Here is a 22,285-nt window from a genome sequence, read left to right as displayed (position 1 = left end):
TAAATGGGATGTGATACAATCCTATCACAAGACGAAATATATAAATAAATAAATGCATATTGATGCCTGTAAATAACAAGGCCATAACAAGGCAAACATTTTTTCCCTATGCCACAATGCTAGTGCAAATAAATGTTTTGTATAGCACTTTCTATAACCAAGACTATCACAAATACAGTATAACAGATAGCACCAAGAAACCAACACAACCACAGATGTGACAAATCTGAGATGACTTAATACCTATATATATATATATATATATATATATATATATATATATATATATATATATATATATATATATATATATATATATATATATATATATACAGCTCTGGAAAAAAATAAGTCAAATTGAAAACCTCTGGAATAGAATCAAGAGGAAGATAGATTATCAAAAGCCATCAGCCACACTGAACTGCTTAAATATTTGCACCAAGACTGGTGGAGACTCGTGACGGAGAACATGCCAGGATGCATGAAAACTGTAATAAAAACAGGGTTATTATATCAAATATTGATTTCTGAACTCTTAAAACTTTATGAATATGAACTTTCTTTGCAAATAAATGCTCTAAATGATAATATTTTTATTTGGAATTTGGGATAAATGTTGTCCGTAGTTTATAGAATAAAACAACAACGTTAATTTTACTTAAACATAAACCTATAAATAGCTAAATCAGAGAAACTGATTCAGGAACTGAAATGGTCTCTTAATTTTTTTCCAGAGCTGTATATATGTGTGTATATATATAATCAGCTGGTAAAATCCAGATGTTTTGGAGGTGAGGCGGTTGAGCAGTAACTACAGCTGCTCCTTAAGACGCGCGCGCCTCCCGTCGCTGTGTGCGCGTGGCCGAGTGCGCCGCAGAGATCAGGGAGGAGAAGCGGGCTGCGCGAGCCTGGGGATCGGAAGTGACTCGCCCTGCGCGTTTACTTGTTTTATGTGTATTTTGTATCTGCCTGCAGCGCGAGAGACCCTTCAGATAGCAAGGTAAGGGCCGTGAGATGTGAACGCTGGTGTCGGGTCGCGGTAAAATCGCTCGGATCGCCTCTGCGCTTCAACGTTTTGCGCCGTCTTGTCCACTGTGTTTCTCAAAATGGCGGACAGGCCGTTAGAGCGGAGCAGCAGGGTGTGAATGTGGCCGGTAACGGCTGTTCTGCAGCAGAAGTCCCCCTGTCGCTTCGGCACGGGGGTCTCTGGGTGTGTGCGGTGTTTATATGCAGGGTTTTATGAGGTTTATACGCATAATTTAGGATGGTAAGACCCCCGGCTGTTCTGCGCTGTATACTGGTGAAGCTAACGCTTTAGCCTAGCAGCATCTCCAGCTAATCGCCCAGTCCAGTTCAAACCGTGTTGGTAGAGGACGAGGCCCGGGGACGGGGTTAGAGTCCGGGGCTTCAGTTTGACAGGGCCCATTACCCCCACTTAAAAATATTAAAAACAAGCACCTGCCTTTTCATTATGAAATCATTTGTTTAGTCATAGTTGTCATGTCATAATTCTACGATATTGAGTCATTATTTTGAGATCCTAAGATATGTTTTGAGGTTCTGAGTCATTTTTTAAATAATAAGTTATTATTTGGTGATACTAAGTCATATTTTGAGGTTCCAGATCATTATTATCAAATACTAAGTCATTATTTTGGGATATTGAGGAATTATGTTGAGACACTATGTTGTTATTCTTGTTGCTTGTTATTTTCTTTCTGCAGTGAAGCCTTTACATAGCTTCTGTAAGTTCATCTGTAAGTTCATGTATGTACATCTACTTTTACCTAAAACAGTTTCATAATATCTAAGTAATGAAATGGCATCTCAAAATAACGAGATAGTATATCAAAATATTGACTTAGCATCTCAAAATAGTGAGATGGCATCCCAAAATAATGTAATAGTATCCCAAATTACTGATTTGGCATTTAAAAATCATGGCTTAGTGTCTCAAAATAAGGAGATTTCATCCCAATGAAATAATGAGGTAATGAATCGGTGTCCCAAAATAAAAACGTATCTCAAAATAACGAGAGCGCTCTTCAAAATAATGTATTCATAATAATAATAGTATTTCAAAAATAATGACATAGTGTCCCACAATATTGACCTGGTATCTCAAACATGACTTAGCATCTCAAAATAGTTAGATGGCATCTCAGAATAATGTAACAGCATCCCAAATTAGTGACTTACTATCTCAAAATAATGAGAGAGCACCTCAAAATAATGACTTTGCATCTTAAAACCATGACATTGCAATAACTTAGCTTCTCATAATAATGAGATAGCATCCCAAAATCATGACTTGGCATCTCAAAAAAAAAAAAAAAAAAAATAGACATGCAAAAGAGAGAGAGAGATTGCATCCCAAATTAATGAGATAACTCAAAACCTCTCAAAATAATTTATGTCCCAAAAAATTGAGTTCGTATCTCAAAACATGACATAGCATCTCAAAATAATATAACAGTATTCCAAGTAAATGATTTGCATCTCAAAATAAGGAGAGAGCACTTCAAAATAATGACTTGGGATCTTAAAATCATGACTTTATATGACCATGACATTATATTTCAGTATAATGAGATGGTATCTCATTAATGACTTAGTATTTCAAAATAACGAGATGGCATCCCAATGACTTAGCTTCTCAAAATAATGAAATAGTTTTCCAAAATCATGATTCAGCATCTCAAAAAATAGAAAATGAGATGGCATCCCAACATAAAGTGATAATGTCCCAAAACGTGACTTAGCATCTCAAAATAATTACAGTGTCCCAAAATATTGAGTTGGTATCTCAAAATTGATGTGAGAGTATTTTTAAATCATGACTTAGCAGTTCGCTTAATAATGTGAATAATGTTAATAATAAAAAATGAATAACTTCCGTGCTGTTTATGTGGCAGTAATGGCCTTTTATAAGTTACATTTCGACATTGTAACGACCTCAGACGGTGACTGGTGTATCGTTGGCTGGCTGGTCTGCTGTGTGTGTATCCGTAGTTTGGGTGTGCCTGTTTTCCCCATTACACGGTGGGTCTGTTTGGTACCCGGCTTGGGTCTGACTGGCTGCTAGCTAGCACTAGCTGGCTAACTGGAGCTAATGCTGCACGGTAGGAAAGCAAAGCAAGGGCGTGTATCGGAGCTTGCTAGCTCTGCCCATTAGCTAGCTTCGTAATTTGCTTATAATGCAATTAGTTTTCTAGTTAGCAAGTTAGCTCGACATTGTTTGCCGTGTGTGTGGATTGGAGTGGTACCAAAATATGCCGTTTTGACTAATAGTCTAGCTAGGATTTGTCAGTAATAACGTCAGAAGGAGATCGTGTTAGCTACAGCTAGCTAGATAGCCATGTTAGCTAACGTTAACTGTACCATTAGTTAGCTTGTTAGTTAGTTAGCTACTCATCTATACTATTAGTAATAATATTGATTTATATGTAGAAAACTATTAGTTAACTCCTAAAAGAGGTAAGGTACGTTACCTAATTCAGTGTGTGGATTCTGAGCTATCTAGCTTAGCTAGGTTGGTTAGATTAGCCAACTAGCTAGCTAACCTATTCCTATAACCTATGTTTCTGAAGCTCAGTTCCAAATTACTTAAGCATCCTTGAAGTTAAACTGTGTATCTTAACTATATTTCTTAATGTTTCCAGTTTCCCAGTCATAGTTGCTCCTAATCATTTCCAGCATTGTCCATAATGTAATTATATTGCATTTTAGCCATCAGTCACTGTTCACATATGATATTGGGCCTTCTTGATGAATGTTCTACATCATAGGCCTAGCTTTCAACTTTCAATTTGGCCTTTTTTTCTGTTTATACACATTGTTCTAGTAATTAGTAACACTAAGTAGTTTTCTTTGATACACCGTCTTGACCTTCACACCTGGGCTTTGACCTGGACACATGTCCAATCTTGTTGTCAGTTTAAGAATCCTGTTGGGTGATGAGCCTGTTGGTTCTCCATTAGCCATTTAACTGTGCCTGATTGATAATCTCAGTGAATATAGAGTGTTACATCGAACCTTTTGCAAAATGACTATAAACATTTTTTTTCTCCATAGTCTTGGCATGTAGATCTGTGTTTAGGCTAAAATTGATATAATGTCATATCACCTTATCTATTGGATGCAGCTATACACTTTGTGTTTGTGTGTACCGTATGTGTTTTTGTATGGGTGTAATGTATGCTTATTCTGTGACTCACTTTATTTAATTTACTACTCAGTTGTCACTTCTTGCCTTTGCAGGCTAGCACACTTTAAGACATTTTTTATGTTGGGCTTATCCTACCTCTCACATTGAAGCCTGGCCAATTGTAGGCCTAATCCTCTCAATATCACTTGAGCACTTCAGACAGCGAAATTGATGTCTCTGCCTGTCAAAATGAAAGCCTTAACTTGCTCTCAAAAAATTGTGTGTCAGGTATTTCTGGCTTTTGAAACGTTTTTGGAGGGATTTCCTAAACTGTTTTTTGAGGATTTCAAATCCTTTTCAGATGAGGCTGGTGGTAAGAGTGGGAAGATGCAGATTCAGCATCTTGACCCTGTTTTTTTACTCATCATCCGTGACATTTACTTTTTTAAAATCAGGTTTCATATTAGCAGGCGTGTGTTTGATGGATAAACCTTCATCTTAAGCATATAGGTTTTGCAGACCTGTAACAAATTTATAACCCTTTTCCTTGCTAAATGGAACCATTTCTAAGGCACCTCTCCAAACCTCTGTGTTGTGAATAGTGTTGGAGCAGAAATCTGCATCACTTAGGGGTCTTTTGAGAAAACCACTGCTTTTAAAGAATCACATCATAGAAAAAAAAATAAAGCATTCAAAATTAAGTTGTCATGTTTTTTTTTTTTTTTTTTTACTAATAAAACCATTTAAAGCAGTAAGGTCTAGATATTAATAGTTTGTCGGTATGAATATTTTTAAGCCAGACATGACAGCACAGCAGTTTTTTGCTTTAACAAAAGGATGCTGTTGTCAAACTGATCTTATTTTGCATGTGGAGGGCATATATTCTGTATCCCATTACATTGTTTTATGTGGATAGTGATGGTCACACCATCCAGTTGCACCATTCTTAATGGTAATAGAGTAGTAACTTACATTTTACAGTGTGTGGGATGGAGTGGTTGGAAGATTGCAATCTTGATGCACAGAAGCGCATGTGTTGGTTATGATCTATTAAAAGTATAATATTTCAGCAACTGTGAAATGCATGTAAAGAATGAGCCAAAATCCCCTATATTGTGAAGTAAAAATGGAATTTAGTGGAAGTGAACATGTTAGAACAGTGACATGGTTTAGAAAAAAAAAGGCTGTTCATGTGCATTCTACTTTTCTGTAAGAAAAGCTCTTCTGAAGACCTGACCCTATTCAGGCTTTGCTTGTGACTGCATACCCCCTTCAAAACACCTCACTGTAAATAACCTCTATGCAAATAGAGTGGCAGATGAATAATACAGCAGGCATTGATGCTTCACACTCTCACAGTGATGGTCTGACCTGGGACATTAGGATTCTCAGCATGGCTCAGCTACTCCACGTGATTCGCTTGGTCTGAAGAGAACCAAGGGCCCTGTTTGCTATAGACCTGTTAACTGTCCACAGTCCTAACCTGCTCAGCTTTGCCTATTGTAGATAAAGAAATGATGGGGAGTGTATGCACCATGCCCAAAGATCACAGCCCAGCACCACTAATGGAATTAAAGAGCAGCAATAAAAAATTACAGCTGGTGAACAATGACGTCATGCATGGTCAAAGATCATTTAAAAGCTTTTGGGCACACAAAGGCATTCATTTAAACAATCCAGTGTGGTTCAACAATACTTGTATAGATTTGTGGAACTGTTGAAGTTGGATTTTGAGAATGATGTTTGGAAGGTTGCTGTTTGAAGAGATCCTTTTTTTTTCTCTGAACTATATGCTCTTCCATTTTTGTGCTATCCCAGCTGATTACTGCATAACCTGCCATCTGGGCGTCAGATTTGGCAGACTTGTGAGGATGGTTCCACAGCTCAGCTTTTCTGGACAGTCTTTGAGTTATGAATATAGATCAAAGATTTATTAGAAATCTGAGTTATTTTTGACCATGGCCTGGAACCATATGTCGTAATCGGTATATAATTACATTAAAGTATATTATTATTATTATTATTATTATTATTATTATTATTATTATTATTGCCATTTTAAGAATAATTGTCAGATAAAATTATGTAACAGAATAATAATGCAACATTCCTACATTTAATAACCTGTGCCCTTATTAATTATTAAGAATATATAGATGTTAATATTCAGATGTTAAGTTTTTAAAATGAAACATTAAGTTACATTTTTTACTGGTTTTAAAGGCATGGCTGCTTGATGTTTATGTTTTGGCTGTCTTTCTTTAGGCCAGATTGGATAATTTTCACCTCCAACAAGCCATTCTTGTGAGCACCCTTCAGATTAGAGGGGATATTTGCAGCCTTAAAACTGAGGGGATTACAAAGCCATGTCTCCCTCCTCAACCCCACTTCACAAACAGTCCACTTCTTGGTCGTCTGGAGGTCTGTTTTTGTAGCCCACCGTCTCCCCTGGATTAACTGAGACGATTTAAGCCCCTGTCTCTACTGATGCCTCCAGTCTGGCTGACCTGGCAGAGCTGGTTGCAGGACCTTGCACTCAACATTTGCAGAGGTAGAGTGGTGCACTGGTCTTTCAGTTTACAACAGAGCAGAAGTGAGTGGACTGCTGCTGTTGTAATAAGATGAACGTAGGCTATATTGTAATTAATGAAATCCTTCTTATCCAGTGTTATCTTTTCGTTGCTGCACGATGGATGGACTTCAGTCCGTTATCTGGTATCTTCAAGGTGAACAGCAATTATAAGACTTTAATCTCTTGATTAACCATGTTCTCTCTCTCTTTTTCTCACTATCTCTTTCTAGATGAAAGGAAGATCACTGTGTTGAAAGTCGTCTGTGCAGTTCTGCTCTGCTGACTTGCTTAAAGGAACGGTGTGAACTGAGCCTGTGACTGGAGAGCTGCAGGTGCTGGAGTGACGTCAGCCCCTGAGCGCGTGCCCCTCCTCCCCACTGTCCGTCCTCTGAGGTGTTGCTAAGTGTGCTGAGGACCGTCCACAGGCGTCCTGCCTGGGGCACACAGATCGCCCCCCCCCACACAACCACCACCATGGTGCTGTCACAGAGACAACGTGATGAACTGTGAGTCTCTAGCTATTTAGGGAAATGGGCAGAAACTGAAACTAATTGAGCTCTAGATATACAAATGCATAACCTACATTTACGTGTTAATCTTTGTATGGGGTGTTTGTTTGTTTTTTTGATGGTGCTTCTGAGTGACTTTTGAGTGTCTTCCTCTGTATATACTGATTCACTGTAAGGATTATGTTTGTAGTGCTTTCATGCATAGATGAAATTGAGATCTAAATTGGACCTTAATGACACCCGGCAAAAACGTGCCCTAAGTGGTTCAATTGTAAGTCTCAACACCATGTACAAGTGAGAGTGAAATGCATTATAATCTGAACGTTCAGATTCTGAGGTGGTCAGAGATACATATGAACACATGCTTTTTGTCAAAGCATCGCTATACATCTCGACAAAGTCAGCTAATCATTCTACAAGAACAATCTACTGGTAAAAGGTGATATTATTGTCTGATGTTTAAGCTGAATTATGTGCCACATCTCAGATTAGGCTGAGAACTAGAGAACTCTTACTGTAACTCACTGTACCTCCATCAGAAATTATGTGAGTGAGCCAATAACAAGTAGTTACAGGTAATGCATTTACAATGTCAGATATGAATGGCTGTGTTTTTTGGCAGTCATTAGTGATTGAATCAGCCAGAACACATGTTATTGCTAGTTGTGAATAGAGCCTTAGTTTTCTGTATATACTTTAAAAGTGTTTGGTTCCAACAGTAGTTTTTACCAGTATTTTGACAGGCTTGGAATGCAGTGATACAGAATTCTGTGAACCCATGTCCTAGTGAAAAAATGTCTTGAACAAGTACCATGGCTTGTTTCCTCTAGCTTTGACAAGAGCTATTTCGCTTTAGTATTTCATAAAACCTCATATTAGGGAGACTGGATTGGTTGATAGTTGTGTGCCTAGCTTGGTCCTTTTTTCACGCTTCAGCTGGCAAAAAGTGCTTCTATTAAGTGAAAGTGTTCACTTTCAGTGTAAGGATCAGTGATCTGTTGTTCCTCCATGTACTAGAGTTACTGTCAGGCCATCCACTGAAGGCTGGTTAATGTTATATTGCATGTTATTTTTATAAACACCCCAATGCAAGATATTGTTTAGCTTACACTGCATGTCCTACTACACTTTTTGCCGGCTGGTTGTTTCTGGGGTCTGCGCTAACTGCTTTTCCTGATTGCAGATATTACGAGAGCTACAAAAGCTACCATTACCACCACCAAAGTGAATGAGGGTTAGGCAGGGCTCCTGATCTCACTGGCTAAATTTAGCCATGTGGCCAGCTCATAAAATATTCACCACCCTCTCAGAAGTGAAAAGCTCATTTATGTAATGATGAAATACTGGAAGACATAGGGTGTGGGTCTGTGTCTGTACCCATCCATCCCTATGTGCCCGGTTCGCCATGTTGGCTGGTGCCAGGCTTTGGCTGTGTTTCCCGCTGTGTAATTTGAGAACATTTCCATCCTCTGGCTGTGGGCTGGTAACCATGACAACAAGCACACTGTTTTTCCTCCTTTCTTTGCTTGGCTAGGGTAGCCTGTATTTTTCGTCTGTTTAGAGGTGGAAGATTCAGTTTGGTGGAGTTTTTTTTCTCTTTTTTCTTAACATTGTGGTCAGCTGTCACAGGCTACAGCAGTAATGCTGATGCAGCTCAGATCTGCTCCTGTCTCCTCCAAAAGCTCTTTTCACTTTTTGTTTTTCGAAAACAAATGCCACCTCAGGAGTCGGCATTTTAAAGCTTTAAGGGTTTGCTTGAATTTATTCCCAGTTGGAACGCTGTCTAGAGTGCATTCGGTTTAAGAGTCCTAGATACTATGTCAGTCAACTGATCAACAGCTGAACATAAATTAAGGTGGACTTTTCTTTTTCCCACTCTGCTAATAATATTTGTTTTGTTAGTTCTCACAGTTATTAGTTATCACCTGTGATTTTAAAGATTCCTTCAGGCTGTAGGGCTGGAACTACTAATTGTATTTTATTTATTTTTTCAATTTGATTTTTTTTTTTTCTAACAAATTCCAACTTTTAACAAAAATGAGAAATCTCTTAATAGTTAATTTGTTTTGTTTTTTTGTGGCATTTTCTTAAAACACAAAGACACTGCATTGCATTATTCCATAACAAAATATACCTTAGTGTGAGAAGATAGCCTTTATTTAATGTCATAGCAACCCATTACCTGAAATGGATTATAAATATTTGTACTTAAATACTAGAATACCTGCCTTAAAATCGTGACACTTGTATTTATTTAATTACTGGGTTAATAGTTAGGTACGGTAATCAATGCCAAATGTATTTGTCGTGAAAGGAAAATTAGTGAAACTGATTTACAGACTGTAGCAACAGGCTGGTCTATGCTTGTCTGTTCCCTCACGAATATACAGTCATCAAAATATATAAAATTTCCAGTAGCTATGTTGGACAATGCATAAAGCAGTATTGCATTGGCATAAGTGTACTCTCCTTTCATTTAGTATGTTTAGGGGTGTAACAGAAATTGAAGGTCATAATATATTTGCCTTAATGTGTGCTAAACAAAAGCTTTTGTCATTTCAGAAACCGAGCAATAGCGGATTACCTTCGTTCAAATGGCTATGAAGAGGCCTACTCTGTTTTTAAGAAAGAGGCAGAGATAGACATGGTAAGATCAGTTTCTGTCTTTTTTTGCATTTTTAAATAATGACTGCACCTATATTAATCTTACTTATATCTCTTGCAGTTTGTAACAACCTCTTTCTCTGTCCTGTCCCTTTTGTTATGCAGAATGAAGAATTAGATAAGAAGTATGCAGGTCTATTGGAAAAGAAATGGACCTCTGTCATCAGATTACAAAAGAAGGTCAGTAGGTCTCCATTATGTTAAACCTGTCTGTATAATGAAGGTGATGTACATGATACATTGGTGGAGTTCTCGAAGTCGAAGTCTAGAATCGAAGTCTAGAATTATGTTGTTATATGTATATGTAGCTGTGATGAACATTTTTCATTTTCTGGCCTGTTTAGATATATGTTACACTAATCCTAATTAAACATTTCTTATCCTGCATTGCTCATTAAGGTAATGGAGTTGGAGTCAAAGCTGAATGAGGCGAAGGAGGAAATCACTTTAGGAGGACCTGTTGGGCAAAAGAGGGACCCCAAAGAATGGATCCCACGCCCCCCAGAGAAGTATGCGCTCAGTGGCCACAGGAGTCCTGTCACACGGGTCATATTCCACCCTGTCTTCAGTGTCATGGTCTCTGCTTCGGAGGACGCCACAATAAAGGTGTGTGCAGTTCTGTGTTTGTGACTTTATGGGCGCTCACAGCTGGTGCTTGGAGTTTGACAGTGTTTAAATGTGATGGATTTCAGAAAGTACATTTCGTCTTAATATGTTTTATTAGAGAAATTATAGAAGCCCCGCACGATGATATCATTACTAAGTTTGGGTGGAAAGATTAGAGTGCCTTCCAGCCCCACCCTTGATCAGCATCTGTGATTGGGTAACCGATATTAAATCCAAAAAACAATTATTAGTCCACTTTAGTTTTTTGTTGTTTTTAATTTATTTGGAATTTAGATTTTTATGTGAACAGATATTGACACCATGAAAAGAACAACTAACACATTCTAATGGAAATTATAAGGGTAAAAAGTGGCAAAAAATAGGGAGGTAAAGAGATGGAGATTGAGGATTGTTCATGACAGCAATAGTATATTTTGCCTCCGTTTGTCTGCTTATGATCTGGTCCTGTAAATAAGAAGGTTGTGTTAGGGGTTAACAACCCTTAACAGGGAGCGGATGGTGTGTTTTCAGTAAAGCCTCCTCACCGTTTGATTAACAGAAGAACATGCCCCATCGTTTATGCTGAGTCACTGACTGTATCCATGGAGAAATCGTGATGCGCTGGTTACCCAGGGCAACAGCGTAGCCAGCAGTTCTCGGAGCACTGGTCCCCTTTCTCCTTTTCAATTCATTTAAGAGCGTTATATTGTGTCTTGGCTTTTTGTTTCTCTTGATCTGTTCAATGATCTGTTTATATCTCAATATTTTAGATGTCGCTGCTGCTGTTTCAGTTTTTATATGTATTAGAACACAACCTAGAGATGTTTTGAGTTGCCTTTTTGCATAAGAGTACCCTAGAGTTTCCTAACTGGTCTGATCTCTATTGAGCATCATGCTGATATTTTTGTCTTCTGGGGAACAGCAAGACTGCTCAAGACTTTTTGAGACTTTGGGTCTGTAATCTGTTGGTTTTTTATCAGTTGTGTGTAAAATATAAGAAATCCTAGCTATTCTGGCAGGAGCCTGAGGCAGAAAGTCATAACTCGCACCCAGTCATAAATCGAAATTTAGTTATGTGGCCTTTAGGTTTTAGTGTGTTTTCACACTAGCCTTTTTTCTGGATACGGTTCTGCTTTCTCCACGTGTTCAGTTGCAATTTTAAGTTTGTGATACCAAATGTTGCTTACAGGCCTATGCGTTGATAGCTCACTCTAATATCATGTACACACAGCCACGGGGAATGTCAGACGACACAGAGCTGTGACTGAAAACTGAGGAAAACAAATGTGTGTATGTTTGTAGGTGTGGGACTACGAGGCAGGAGACTTTGAGCGAACTCTGAAGGGACACACAGACTCTGTGCAGGACATCTCCTTCGATCAGACTGGAAAGCTGCTGGCCTCCTGCTCTGCAGACATGACTATTAAACTCTGGGACTTCCAGGGATTTGAGTGCATCAGGACCATGCATGGTGAGGGAATCACACGAATAACATGACTACATACAAATTCACACATGGCACTGACTGCATTTGGGTGTGGTCTCCTGCAGAATTCTGTTTTCACAGTATATAGATTTACATTCTTTTTCCACCTTCTGTGGGTTTTAAGGATTGTCTGGAAATAGGGCTGGAGACTGTTTGGGACCGGATTAGTAAACTTAAGGAGATGGCTTTAATCCTCCCAGTTAGATAACGGGGCATCCCTTTTCCTCAGGTGGCTTAATTAAGTTGGGAATTACTTTAACCACATGTAACCTGAATAAAGGAAGATGTTTTCTTGTAACACTCTTGATAGGTGTTTAATGTGGCTAGGTGAATTGTTGTGTTTAGGACAGTATCTTGAAAAAAGAGCTTAAAATAATACGTGTTTTGTTGGGCTGTGGAAAGTTTCGCAGTGGATTAAGTGGGTTGATAAAGGTTGAGACCCCCTGTTCTTGAGTCCATTTTGGTTTCAAGTTATGTTTAATATTTATTGATATTTGGAAGCATCTTTTTTTTTTTCTCGTCTCGCAGGACACGACCACAATGTGTCATCAGTTGCCATCATGCCCAATGGTGATCATATAGTATCTGCCTCGAGGGATAAGACCATTAAAATGTGGGAGGTGGCCACTGGGTAAGTTGAGAGGTCTTCTGTCTTGTTAGGCCGGTGCCATAGAGAGCTCATTGTGCAATAGAGTCAGTAGTTTTGCCAGGAAGCAAGCGATCAAACTGCTGTTTCTGCACAGTCATGATGCTGAGTATCTGCGATGGCATACAGTTCTGTAATCCTTCATTTTTCTAAAACTGGGTCAGCACCAAGGGTGCAGCTACTCATTAGTTCAGATGCATTAAAGACCCGTTTTTGCACATCAATCTTTCAAATTTCGTAGTGAATAAACAATATGCCCCTAGCCAAGATCTAATGTTCTAGCTGAGTAGTTTTGAACATTAGCAGAGTTTCACACAGGTTTTTTTTTGTTTGAATATTCTCCAGGCCTGTATTTACATTTTAGGGCTCCATATGTTTCTTAGCTATAGGTTTGAAAACTGGATGAGTTTTAATTTGGCTAAAAATAACCACAGAGCATGTGCAAACCATGCCCTTTTTCCCTGCAAACCAAAACCCTTTTATTCTTTTTTAAAGCCCAGTGTTCGTGCATCTAGGTTTTCTGAAACTTTTAAAATTAATGTTTAACAGCTCCTTTTTTTATGATTTGCTTGTTTATTAAATAATAATTTATTTATTTTAACTTGCATAATCTAAACACTTCAGAGTAGTAGTAGTAGTAGTAATAATAATAATAATTATAACAAACTTAAATAGCACCTTTCATACATTAAAATGTTTGCTGTACACACAGACGCTTTTAACATCAGTTAAATTTTGAAAATGAATAAAATAAACAAGTAAGTTGTATAACAATTAAATTAAAAAATAACAAAATAAAAAAATGCTATGTAAAACTGCAAAAATGGCATCTAAAAAATAATTTAATTTAAGAAAAGTTATAGCTATAAAATATTACAGTAATTAAATAAAGCAGTCAGTCACAGAACAATCCATTTTGCCAGCAACATTTGTTTTGCTTTTTGGAGCTACAGACTTCAAGATCAAAAGAGCAGTTTTTCCTGCTTCTGTTGCCAAACGAATTAATTTAGCAGAAGTTGCATTAAGGCCTCTGTGGGGGTAAATTAGAATGCAGAGATTTTGACTCTCGCCACTCTCTGGAATAACTTTGAGCTTATTTATTTTTGACTTCATAACACAAGCGAGTACATTTAAAAACAAACAAACAAAAAAAAAAACGCAATATCTGTGTATGTTCTTAAAACAGAAAGTGTTGAGAGCAATTCACTTGTGTGAATATGGAGGTGTTCCTAATATGGTCTGTTCTTAAAAATTAAATGGCAGCAAAATTATAATTTGTATTTCATACAAATCTGTTGACCTGTAAGTGTGGAGAATGCTTTTGCAAGGCACTGTATAAACAAATACATAAAACAAACATCCATAGCCAAAACATGCCGCCCCCCCACACCTTGCATATCAGTGTTTACCTTACCATATTTGCCTACAGGGATCAGTGTTTTTGTTGCCCTGTTTTTTATTTATTTTTTCCTTTTTTAGACTGTTATTGAAAGAACTTTTGTAAAAATTATTCAGTAGCTCCGTCAAGAATACTTCTAATGCGGTCAGTATAGCATAACAAATTCTTAATTTTACTTGTTGAAGCCTTGTGCAACTGTTCCCTTGGTTAGCATTAAGTTACTGTTTTTAGGTCACTGTTGATGGTCATTTTTGCATCCAGATTGATGTATTTGTGCTAATATTAGACTCTTTTTATTTATTACATTTATTTCATGTCTGTGGCAATTTGTAGTTATTGTGTGAAGACGTTCACTGGTCATCGGGAGTGGGTAAGGATGGTGCGGCCTAACCAGGATGGCACACTGTTGGCCAGCTGCTCCAATGACCAGACGGTGCGCGTGTGGGTGGCTGCCACCAAGGAGTGTAAAGCCGAGCTGAGGGAGCACGAGCATGTGGTGGAGTGCATTTCCTGGGCGCCGGAGAGCGCACACCCAACCATACTGGAGGCCACTGGTTCAGAGGTTTGTCTGCTTCTTTCTCAGTCAGATAAAGCATTTATATCAATGCCTGTAAAAGTTTCAGAATTATTACAAAAGGTTGTAGCTATAAAATATTAATAATTCAGTAAAATAAAGTGCAAAGCAGTCAGTCACAGAAACAATGCATATTGCCAGCAATATTGTTTTGCATTTTGGAGCAACAGCCGTGCATTTTCTGTTGCAAAACAAGTTAATTTTGATTGGATAACTTAATGAATTCAGTCGATCTGCCAAAAGCTGATTGATACTTGACACATGATTCTTTAGTGTAGAATGTCAAATACTAATCTCAAATTTTGTAAATAAATTAAAATATTTATTTTTTTGCTTCAGAAACTTCTGAATAATAAACAACTTTTTAAATGTTATTTTGTTAAATAGACCATATATACACATTTAAGTCGTTATCCTCACAGTTGCTTGAAACGGCAGACCCACCACCATTCATGAATAATTAAGTTTTACATTTATAGGCTATCATGTCCTTTTAATCAAATTAAGATCTGAATGTACTTTAAGTGGGTTGAGTTGTTTTGGTGTACCTATTTACAGAAATAGGCCAGTGTTTAGCAATGTTAGCCTAGCGTCTCCTGTTCTATACTTCAGATATCAGATCTCCTGTCTTTATCTGGAGTCAGTGAATTAAATTGAATGATTTTTGTGTAAGCTATTTCTTTAATACACTAAGGCAATAATGCTTCCATTACTTAAAAATAAAATTGGGTATTCTGGATATTGTACAGTAATTAGACAAGACTGCTGTCTTTAAGACATTCCAAATCATTTGTTTAGTATAAGTGGTAATTACTGTATCTTTGTCCTTTTCCTGTGCTTCCTGTAGAACAAGAAGAGTGGAAAGCCTGGTCCCTTCCTCCTGTCAGGATCTCGAGACAAGACCATTAAGATGTGGGATGTCAGTACTGGCATGTGCCTTATGACACTGGTGAGTTAACCTTGGCACCTTAGTTGTTTATTTAGACCCAAAATATTACCATTTGCAACAGTGTAAAAACTTAAAACTTCACTGTTTACTGATAACAAACTTAATTTTCTGTGTAATGGTGCTCCTACTTAGGTTGGCCATGATAACTGGGTGCGTGGAGTGCTCTTCCACCCAGGAGGAAAGTTCATTGTGAGCTGTGCAGATGATAAGACCCTGCGCATCTGGGACTATAAAAACAAGCGCTGCATGAAGACCCTGAGTGCCCACGAACACTTCGTTACCTCTTTGGGTAAGCTGTACAAATAGACTCTCTGCCTACAAGCTTAAAAACAAAAGGAGTCCATCCCCATATCCCTGTAACGCTATCTGCTTAATGTAGTTCAATAATTATAGGGCTGTGTCCCCAGTTGGCATCGATTAATGATTCATGGCTGTGCTGCCATAAGGCAGCAGCTGTGGGCTGAGAACATCAGTGGTGCATTGTCTTGTTCTTCTCAGTGTAACATGATTAGCATTAATTGCTTGGTTTACACCAGTGACGGTAGAAAATCATGGACTGCACAACCTCTCTTAGAAGTAAAACCACAACCGGTGTTGTTCTACTTCTGGTTGGATGAAGTATGATGAATCCCCACCCCTCCCCATATGTTCCAATGACAAAACAGAACAAATGTTCTTTCTAATGTTTCTCTTCTAAACACTATTCAGCTATTATGCAAGAAAATAAGTGAATGACAGCCTTGTCCAGAACTGTTTGTCTGCAGGACATTCCTGTTCATTAAATGGAGTTTCTTTTGTTTAAGGGAATATAAATACAGCATGCAAGTTTAAACTGCATTATGTGTGCACATAAAAACCTAAAAAACTAATAAATAACAATTGAGAAATGGGTATTTATCAATGAGCCAAAGTCTCATTCGGTGACCTGACGTTATTTCTCTAGTTAATCGTTTCTGAGAGCTGATCAGGTCTTATTCTGGAGCTGAAATGACATTAGAGTTTGAACCCCACTAATTGGACGATACCACTTACCACACAACTGCACATTTTTACAGCTAACTTAAATAGATGTTTGTTAAGAGGTGCTAAAAATTAGGCAAAATTACCACATTTGCCTAGAAAAGTTAATGTGCCATCTGACCCCTGCCTAAATCGGCGTCATCGGTCAGTGATCAGCCCCTAAAGACCCTAAAGATCCATCCATTTCCTAATGAAATAGTTAAGAACTGTCGTTTTCTTCCTAAACATACTTATGAGTCTTCTTTATTTCTCCCTACAGATTTCCACAAGACTTCCCCGTATGTGGTGACGGGAAGCGTAGATCAAACAGTTAAAGTTTGGGAATGCCGCTGATCTCCTTTGGGCAGGCCTCGCTGCCCTTTGCCCCTCCTGTATACCATCACTCTTCCCTGCCCCGACACTTGTCCTTCAGGATGCACTCATCACCATGGCTACCACCCCATCCAGCTCTCTTCTAATGCCTATTGTCCTTTTATGTAAATTATTCTGGATGTAGTTTGAGCTTATTAAATGTTACACAAGACACCCTCACAAGGAGTGGAAAAACGTAAGAAAAAAACAAAAAATGTATTCTTGCATGGTGATTCCAAAACTTGTATACTGTAAAAAAAGAAAAAAAGAAATTTGCTTACCATTGTCTAGAAGTTACCGTTAAGGGTTTAAGAGCACCAGTGGTGGTGCTCTGGCATCAAGCATCTCGTTACAGAAGGCAGAATGATCCTGTCTGGGGAATTACAAATACAGGGCACTTCAAATATAGCCAGTCTAACTTTCTGTTCAGTTTTCTCTTTTTCTTTTTGTATTGTTTTCCAGTTAACCCTATTAAACAGTCAAACAGCTTTAAGCTTCATGAATTACTACACAGCCCACCTCTTAGCTTTCTGTTAACCCAACAAAAGCCTGACTGGATACATTGTTTTCCCTCTCACTCACATCCCCAAAGGACCTAAGTTGATGCATTGATACATTTTAGCTGCTAAATGTGGTATAGTAGTCATTGAATCTAGTGAGATTTTAATGAAAATACAGGAAATCTCAAATTTAGCGTTGGGTTTATCTAGCGCTTGCTTACCTGGGAGGTTATTTAATGCACATGTACTTGCCTTGCCAGTTTACCTTGAATATGACTACAGTTTTCTTTTTCAAGTCACTTGCCAGAGAAGTAAAGCCTTGCCCCCCAAAAAAACAGGCAAGATGAAAAGATAAGGAGACCTGAAAGTGTCAACAGTATGACTGGAAAGGGATTGTTTAAGTGCACTTGTTGAAGGAGGTACATGGTTTGAGTGAATGGAGCAGGGTTTAGGCTTCTTCCTTCTGTGATTTTGTTCCATTTTGTGTGTGAAAATTGTCACCTCTTTTCCTCACCTGTTGGATTTATTGTGATTGTCTGGACCTGGTTGAAGTCTTCATAGATAAGACTATCACTCCTTCCCTCCCTCCTTTCCTCCTCAAATGATTTTTCTTGATGGGCTAGTGTGCATACATCTCCCTTTCTTAGGGACTGTGTGTTGTACCATGTATAAAACAGCCATCCTCAGCTTTAGCCATGTCTTTACGCCCACCACCACAGATGGCCTTGACAAATCACTGGCAAACTAACTCTAAACCCTAAGCCCTAGTTAAGCTTACTTCATTTTTCTAGTCAGGAAACGCTTCCTCTTTAACAGTTTAACTCAATAATAAACCCCCCTCCCCACACCGTACAAATTGTTGACTGCACGATCATATCTGTGGTCTCTGTTAGCGTGTGGTTCCTCTAAAGGTGTTGCCATTTAAAGAAAGCTTTTCTCTTGTTCTTGTTATCAAATTCGGTTCCCTTAAATCAGGGAAGTTGATGACACTTTGCAGAAAGCTGCAGAAACTGTACATTTGTTAATCATTTGTTGACTGACCTGCAAAGTCTGGCTGAGTATGGAAATGTGTGGAAAGATGCCTCCAAGGTAGACCAACGAGTGCAATAACTCTATAGGATGTTCTGTGTTAACTGTTGACAGAGCGGTATGTATGTGTCTTGTGTGCACATACTATGAACACATGTAAGGACAAAAGCCTTTATGGTGTGATGGAACTGAAGGAGGTTATAACAAAAAAAAACAAAAGAAGGAGAAAAAAGTGTGCTGTTTAACATCAATGTGGATTAAAACCACCTCTCTGAGTTAACGCTAGGACGGAGAGGCAGCTTTTAGCAAACTTTTAAGGGGTTCTGTGAGTGGTGCACGCAGCTGTAACTGTTTCTAACAACAGCAGTTGTGTAGCCTAGCCTCTACTATTCCAAAGCTGTGTATGTAGTCTCAATGGATGTGTGGAAGGATATTAGAGCTTCTCTGTATGTGCAGTAGCTTTGTGCATCCAGTAAAGCTCAAAAGTCCCATCGTTTGCTTTCTATGCCTTGTTAATATACTGAAGTCCCCTTGACGTAAAAAAACAAAACTACAAAAAAAAAAACTTCATTCTGCTTTTTGTGATCTCACTGTTCTCACACACGCACAGATACACACACACACACACACTCACATACACTCACAAAATATAAATTGTGTACCAATATATCTGGATGTCATTGTTTGCAACATAATTAAGAGTAATAAAAATGTAAATATAAAGCAAGATCCTTAATTGTGTCACGTTTTTGTTTTTACTTTAACTATTTTGTGTTTCTTGCTTTTAGATTCATATTGTAAAAACTGTTCTTTTGTGGCTCCAAGTGGCTATGCTGACTATGACGCTGGTACTATAGCCTGCAGATTGGGATTTTAAACAATGAGTCATGCCACATTGCCATCAGCAGCCAGAGCCCAAGAGAACATTATCGGCCATGGTCTCTCTAAGCGGGTAGATGGCGACAGAGAGGATAACAAAATTGTCTAGATACTGGAAAACCACACTTTTTGCAACTGTAGTGAGCAAAAAGTAGGCTGGGATTTACATGGTTTCCCCCAATATGATATTATGACATGTTTCCTGTAATAACGATGATTAAAACATACTGTGATTCTTCGATCCTAAATATATCACATTACAGTTATCCATACTTCACAATGTTTGTGTTACTAAAGGGGACAAGATATTCGTAAATAAGCAAATACCTTTCTTCGCCGCAGGTTTACCCTATTTATTTGACTAGCACCATCATGAAGTAATGAAGCAGTAACTTAGTAACTAGCAAGTCACAGGGAGTTTAGAGTTCCTATGTTTCAATAAAAATATAATTTTTTGACACAAAAAAATTGTAACAAAAGAAAATGTTACAAAATCAATATTTTGTCCCACTTTTGCAGAAAGGCATTGCAGAATGCACAACACGTCCAGCCTAAAGGCAGATGGGCTACAATAGCAGAGAAGTAGTGCCAATAAAATAGGATTTTTTTGGAGCAGATAAACTAAATGAACTCAAAAGCACACCATGCTTGGTGCAGTCTCTCTTAAACACACAGGAGCAGTAACTTGATGCTAGTTTTACAGTCCTGTGCCCTCGGTTTATCTGCCCAGAGATGTATACAGCTCTGAAAAAAATAAAAATAATGAATTTCTTTGAATTTACCAAATAAAAAAATCTGGAATATAATCAAGAGTAAGATGGATTATCACAAGCCATCAAACCAAGCTGAACTGCTTGAATTTTTGCACCAGGAGTGGCATAAAGTTATCCAAAAGCAGTGTATACGACTGGAGGAGAAGAACATGCCAAGATGCATGAAAACTGTCGATTAAAAACCAGGGTTATTCCACCAAATATTGATTTCTGAACACTTAAAACTTTATGAATATGAACTGGTTTTCTTTCCATTATTTGAGGTCTGAAAGCTCTGCAACCTTTTAATATTTCAGCCATTTCTTATTTTCTCTAAATGACAATATTTTTATTTTAAATTTGGGAGAAATGTCATAGTTTATAGAATTACACAAAACAATGTTCATTTTACTCAAACATATACCTATGAATTGCAAAATCAGAGAAACTGATTCAAATACTGAAGTGTTGTCTAATGAAAAACACTTATTTTTGTTAATTTTTAGTTCACTACATACTTTGAACAGACAAACTGTCCCTTACACTGTACCAAAATTTATTGATGAACGGACCAATAGACACTCTTCAAAATGACCTGAAATAAACTCTTTTTACATTGACTTCCATGGAAAGTTTACAAGGTCTATTCTCTCTCCTGTAAAGTTGCTGTTTTGGAAATAAGTGTTTTTCATTCGACAGCAACAATATATTTCTTCTCCTACTTCCACTTTTACTCCTACATATTTTTGATGTGTTTTTGAGTACTTTTACTTGTTACAACTATAAAATGTTGTGAATCATTCCAAACCCACATTATCACTAAAGCTAGAGCAGTAGACACTCTGCACTGTCAACTGCTTTGATGAAGCTGCTCATCATTAAGTGAATCAAGCTATCGAGCTGATCTTATAAGAAGACCTGGCTACTCCTCTTTTGCCTTTTGCTCTGAGAACTTTCCACTGCTTTCTGTAATAACTACATAACATTATACAGTATTGTACTTTTACTTTCAGTACTTCAGTACTACAATTTACAATAAACTACATGCAATGCATAAGTACAAAAAAACTTAAATACTTTAAGTACTTCCACTAATGTGTAGTGTTTAAAGAACACATAAACTTCTACCTAAGTCACTTTTTTTGATAGAACAACTGTACTTTTACCCAAGTCTGGATCTCTAGTACTTTATACATGCCTCATCTAAGCAGGTGTCCCAATTATTTTGTCTATATAGTGTATGTAAGTAGTAAGTAGTATCAACAGTGTGGATTATGTTTTAATGTACAGCCTATATAATACAAATACAACTATGTGAATGTTGTAACAACAGTTAAAGCACATACTTTTAAACTTTTAACTCTGCATCTTAATTAAGATTAAGGATCGTATTGGACCAGCTGTGGATGCAGACAGGGGTGCTTTGATTTGGGTGAGTGGTCACATAATTACTTATCAGTGCTGCAAGACTGAGTTGCTAACTGGGATGCTGGAGCATGAAAAATGCAGAGCGCTGCAGCCCCATCGCCCAGAATCTGACCTTTAGAAACAGACACATCAGTTACCTCACCAGCCTCCTCAGCAACCTGCTCACCAACCTGCTTCCTGCAGAGTGATGTGGAAAACTGTTCACTGAACTCTAAAGCCATGCAGACCTGTTTGTTTTCACTTGTGTTCACAGCACCAGGCAGCTCATTGATTCGTCTGATCAGCGATGCTACTGCTGTTATGACCTCCCTTTGCTGCACACACTGACTCCACCATAGCAACAGTTCCCATGGAAATAGTGCATGCGGTGACATCACTACCAGATTCAGTCTATAATTACCACTTTACACTTTATTTGCCTTATTTACAACATTAATTGTCTTGCCATTTGCAGCCAAAGTCATTTCACAGAATAGGTTGCTGTGATTGAGTCAGTACTCGCCTCTTCCAGTACCACATCAGCAAGGCTTCCCAGATGGCATTTGACCTTCAATTTCCAACACTGAAATGTGGTTGAAGCTATCTCTAATGTTAAATGGCTATGAAAAGTTAAAGAAAACTGGTTGGTGTTACGCAACAGGCAATAACAGATAACCACCGCCTGCCAGTGAGCTACCACCTACCACATGTAGGAGACTGGGGTTCAATTCCTGGTCTGGGTGACTGCGCTGCCCTACACCAATAGGAGTCCTTGGGCAAGACAGTGAACACCAC

The 22,285-nt window shown here is 38.0% G+C and overlaps 1 protein-coding gene across 3 annotated transcripts; it reads left to right on the top strand.

Annotated features, from left to right (window-relative positions):
- Positions 1 to 843: 843 nt before the first annotated feature.
- pafah1b1b (platelet-activating factor acetylhydrolase 1b, regulatory subunit 1b) lies at positions 844 to 19,179 on the top strand. 3 transcript variants are annotated; one of them, XM_007260717.4, is made up of 11 exons: positions 844 to 1,000; positions 6,950 to 7,225; positions 9,791 to 9,875; positions 9,998 to 10,072; positions 10,292 to 10,498; positions 11,801 to 11,969; positions 12,513 to 12,615; positions 14,363 to 14,591; positions 15,451 to 15,552; positions 15,685 to 15,841; positions 16,832 to 19,179. In XM_007260717.4, exons 2-11 carry the CDS (start codon positions 7,194 to 7,196, stop codon positions 16,903 to 16,905), a joined length of 1,233 nt encoding a protein of 410 aa, XP_007260779.1. In that variant the 5' UTR covers positions 844 to 1,000; positions 6,950 to 7,193; the 3' UTR covers positions 16,906 to 19,179. The 3 variants fall into 3 exon arrangements, with proteins under 3 accessions (XP_007260779.1, XP_049322328.1, XP_049322329.1); XM_049466371.1 differs by lacking the exon at positions 844 to 1,000 and adding an exon at positions 3,101 to 3,122; XM_049466372.1 differs by lacking the exon at positions 844 to 1,000 and adding an exon at positions 6,678 to 6,698.
- Positions 19,180 to 22,285: the final 3,106 nt, after the last annotated feature.

This window comes from Astyanax mexicanus, chromosome 17 (assembly GCF_023375975.1).
Source record: "Astyanax mexicanus isolate ESR-SI-001 chromosome 17, AstMex3_surface, whole genome shotgun sequence".
NCBI lineage: Eukaryota > Metazoa > Chordata > Actinopteri > Characiformes > Acestrorhamphidae > Astyanax > Astyanax mexicanus.
The sequence above is the reverse complement of the archived record's forward strand: the minus strand, read 5'-3'. Positions and strand labels throughout refer to the sequence as shown.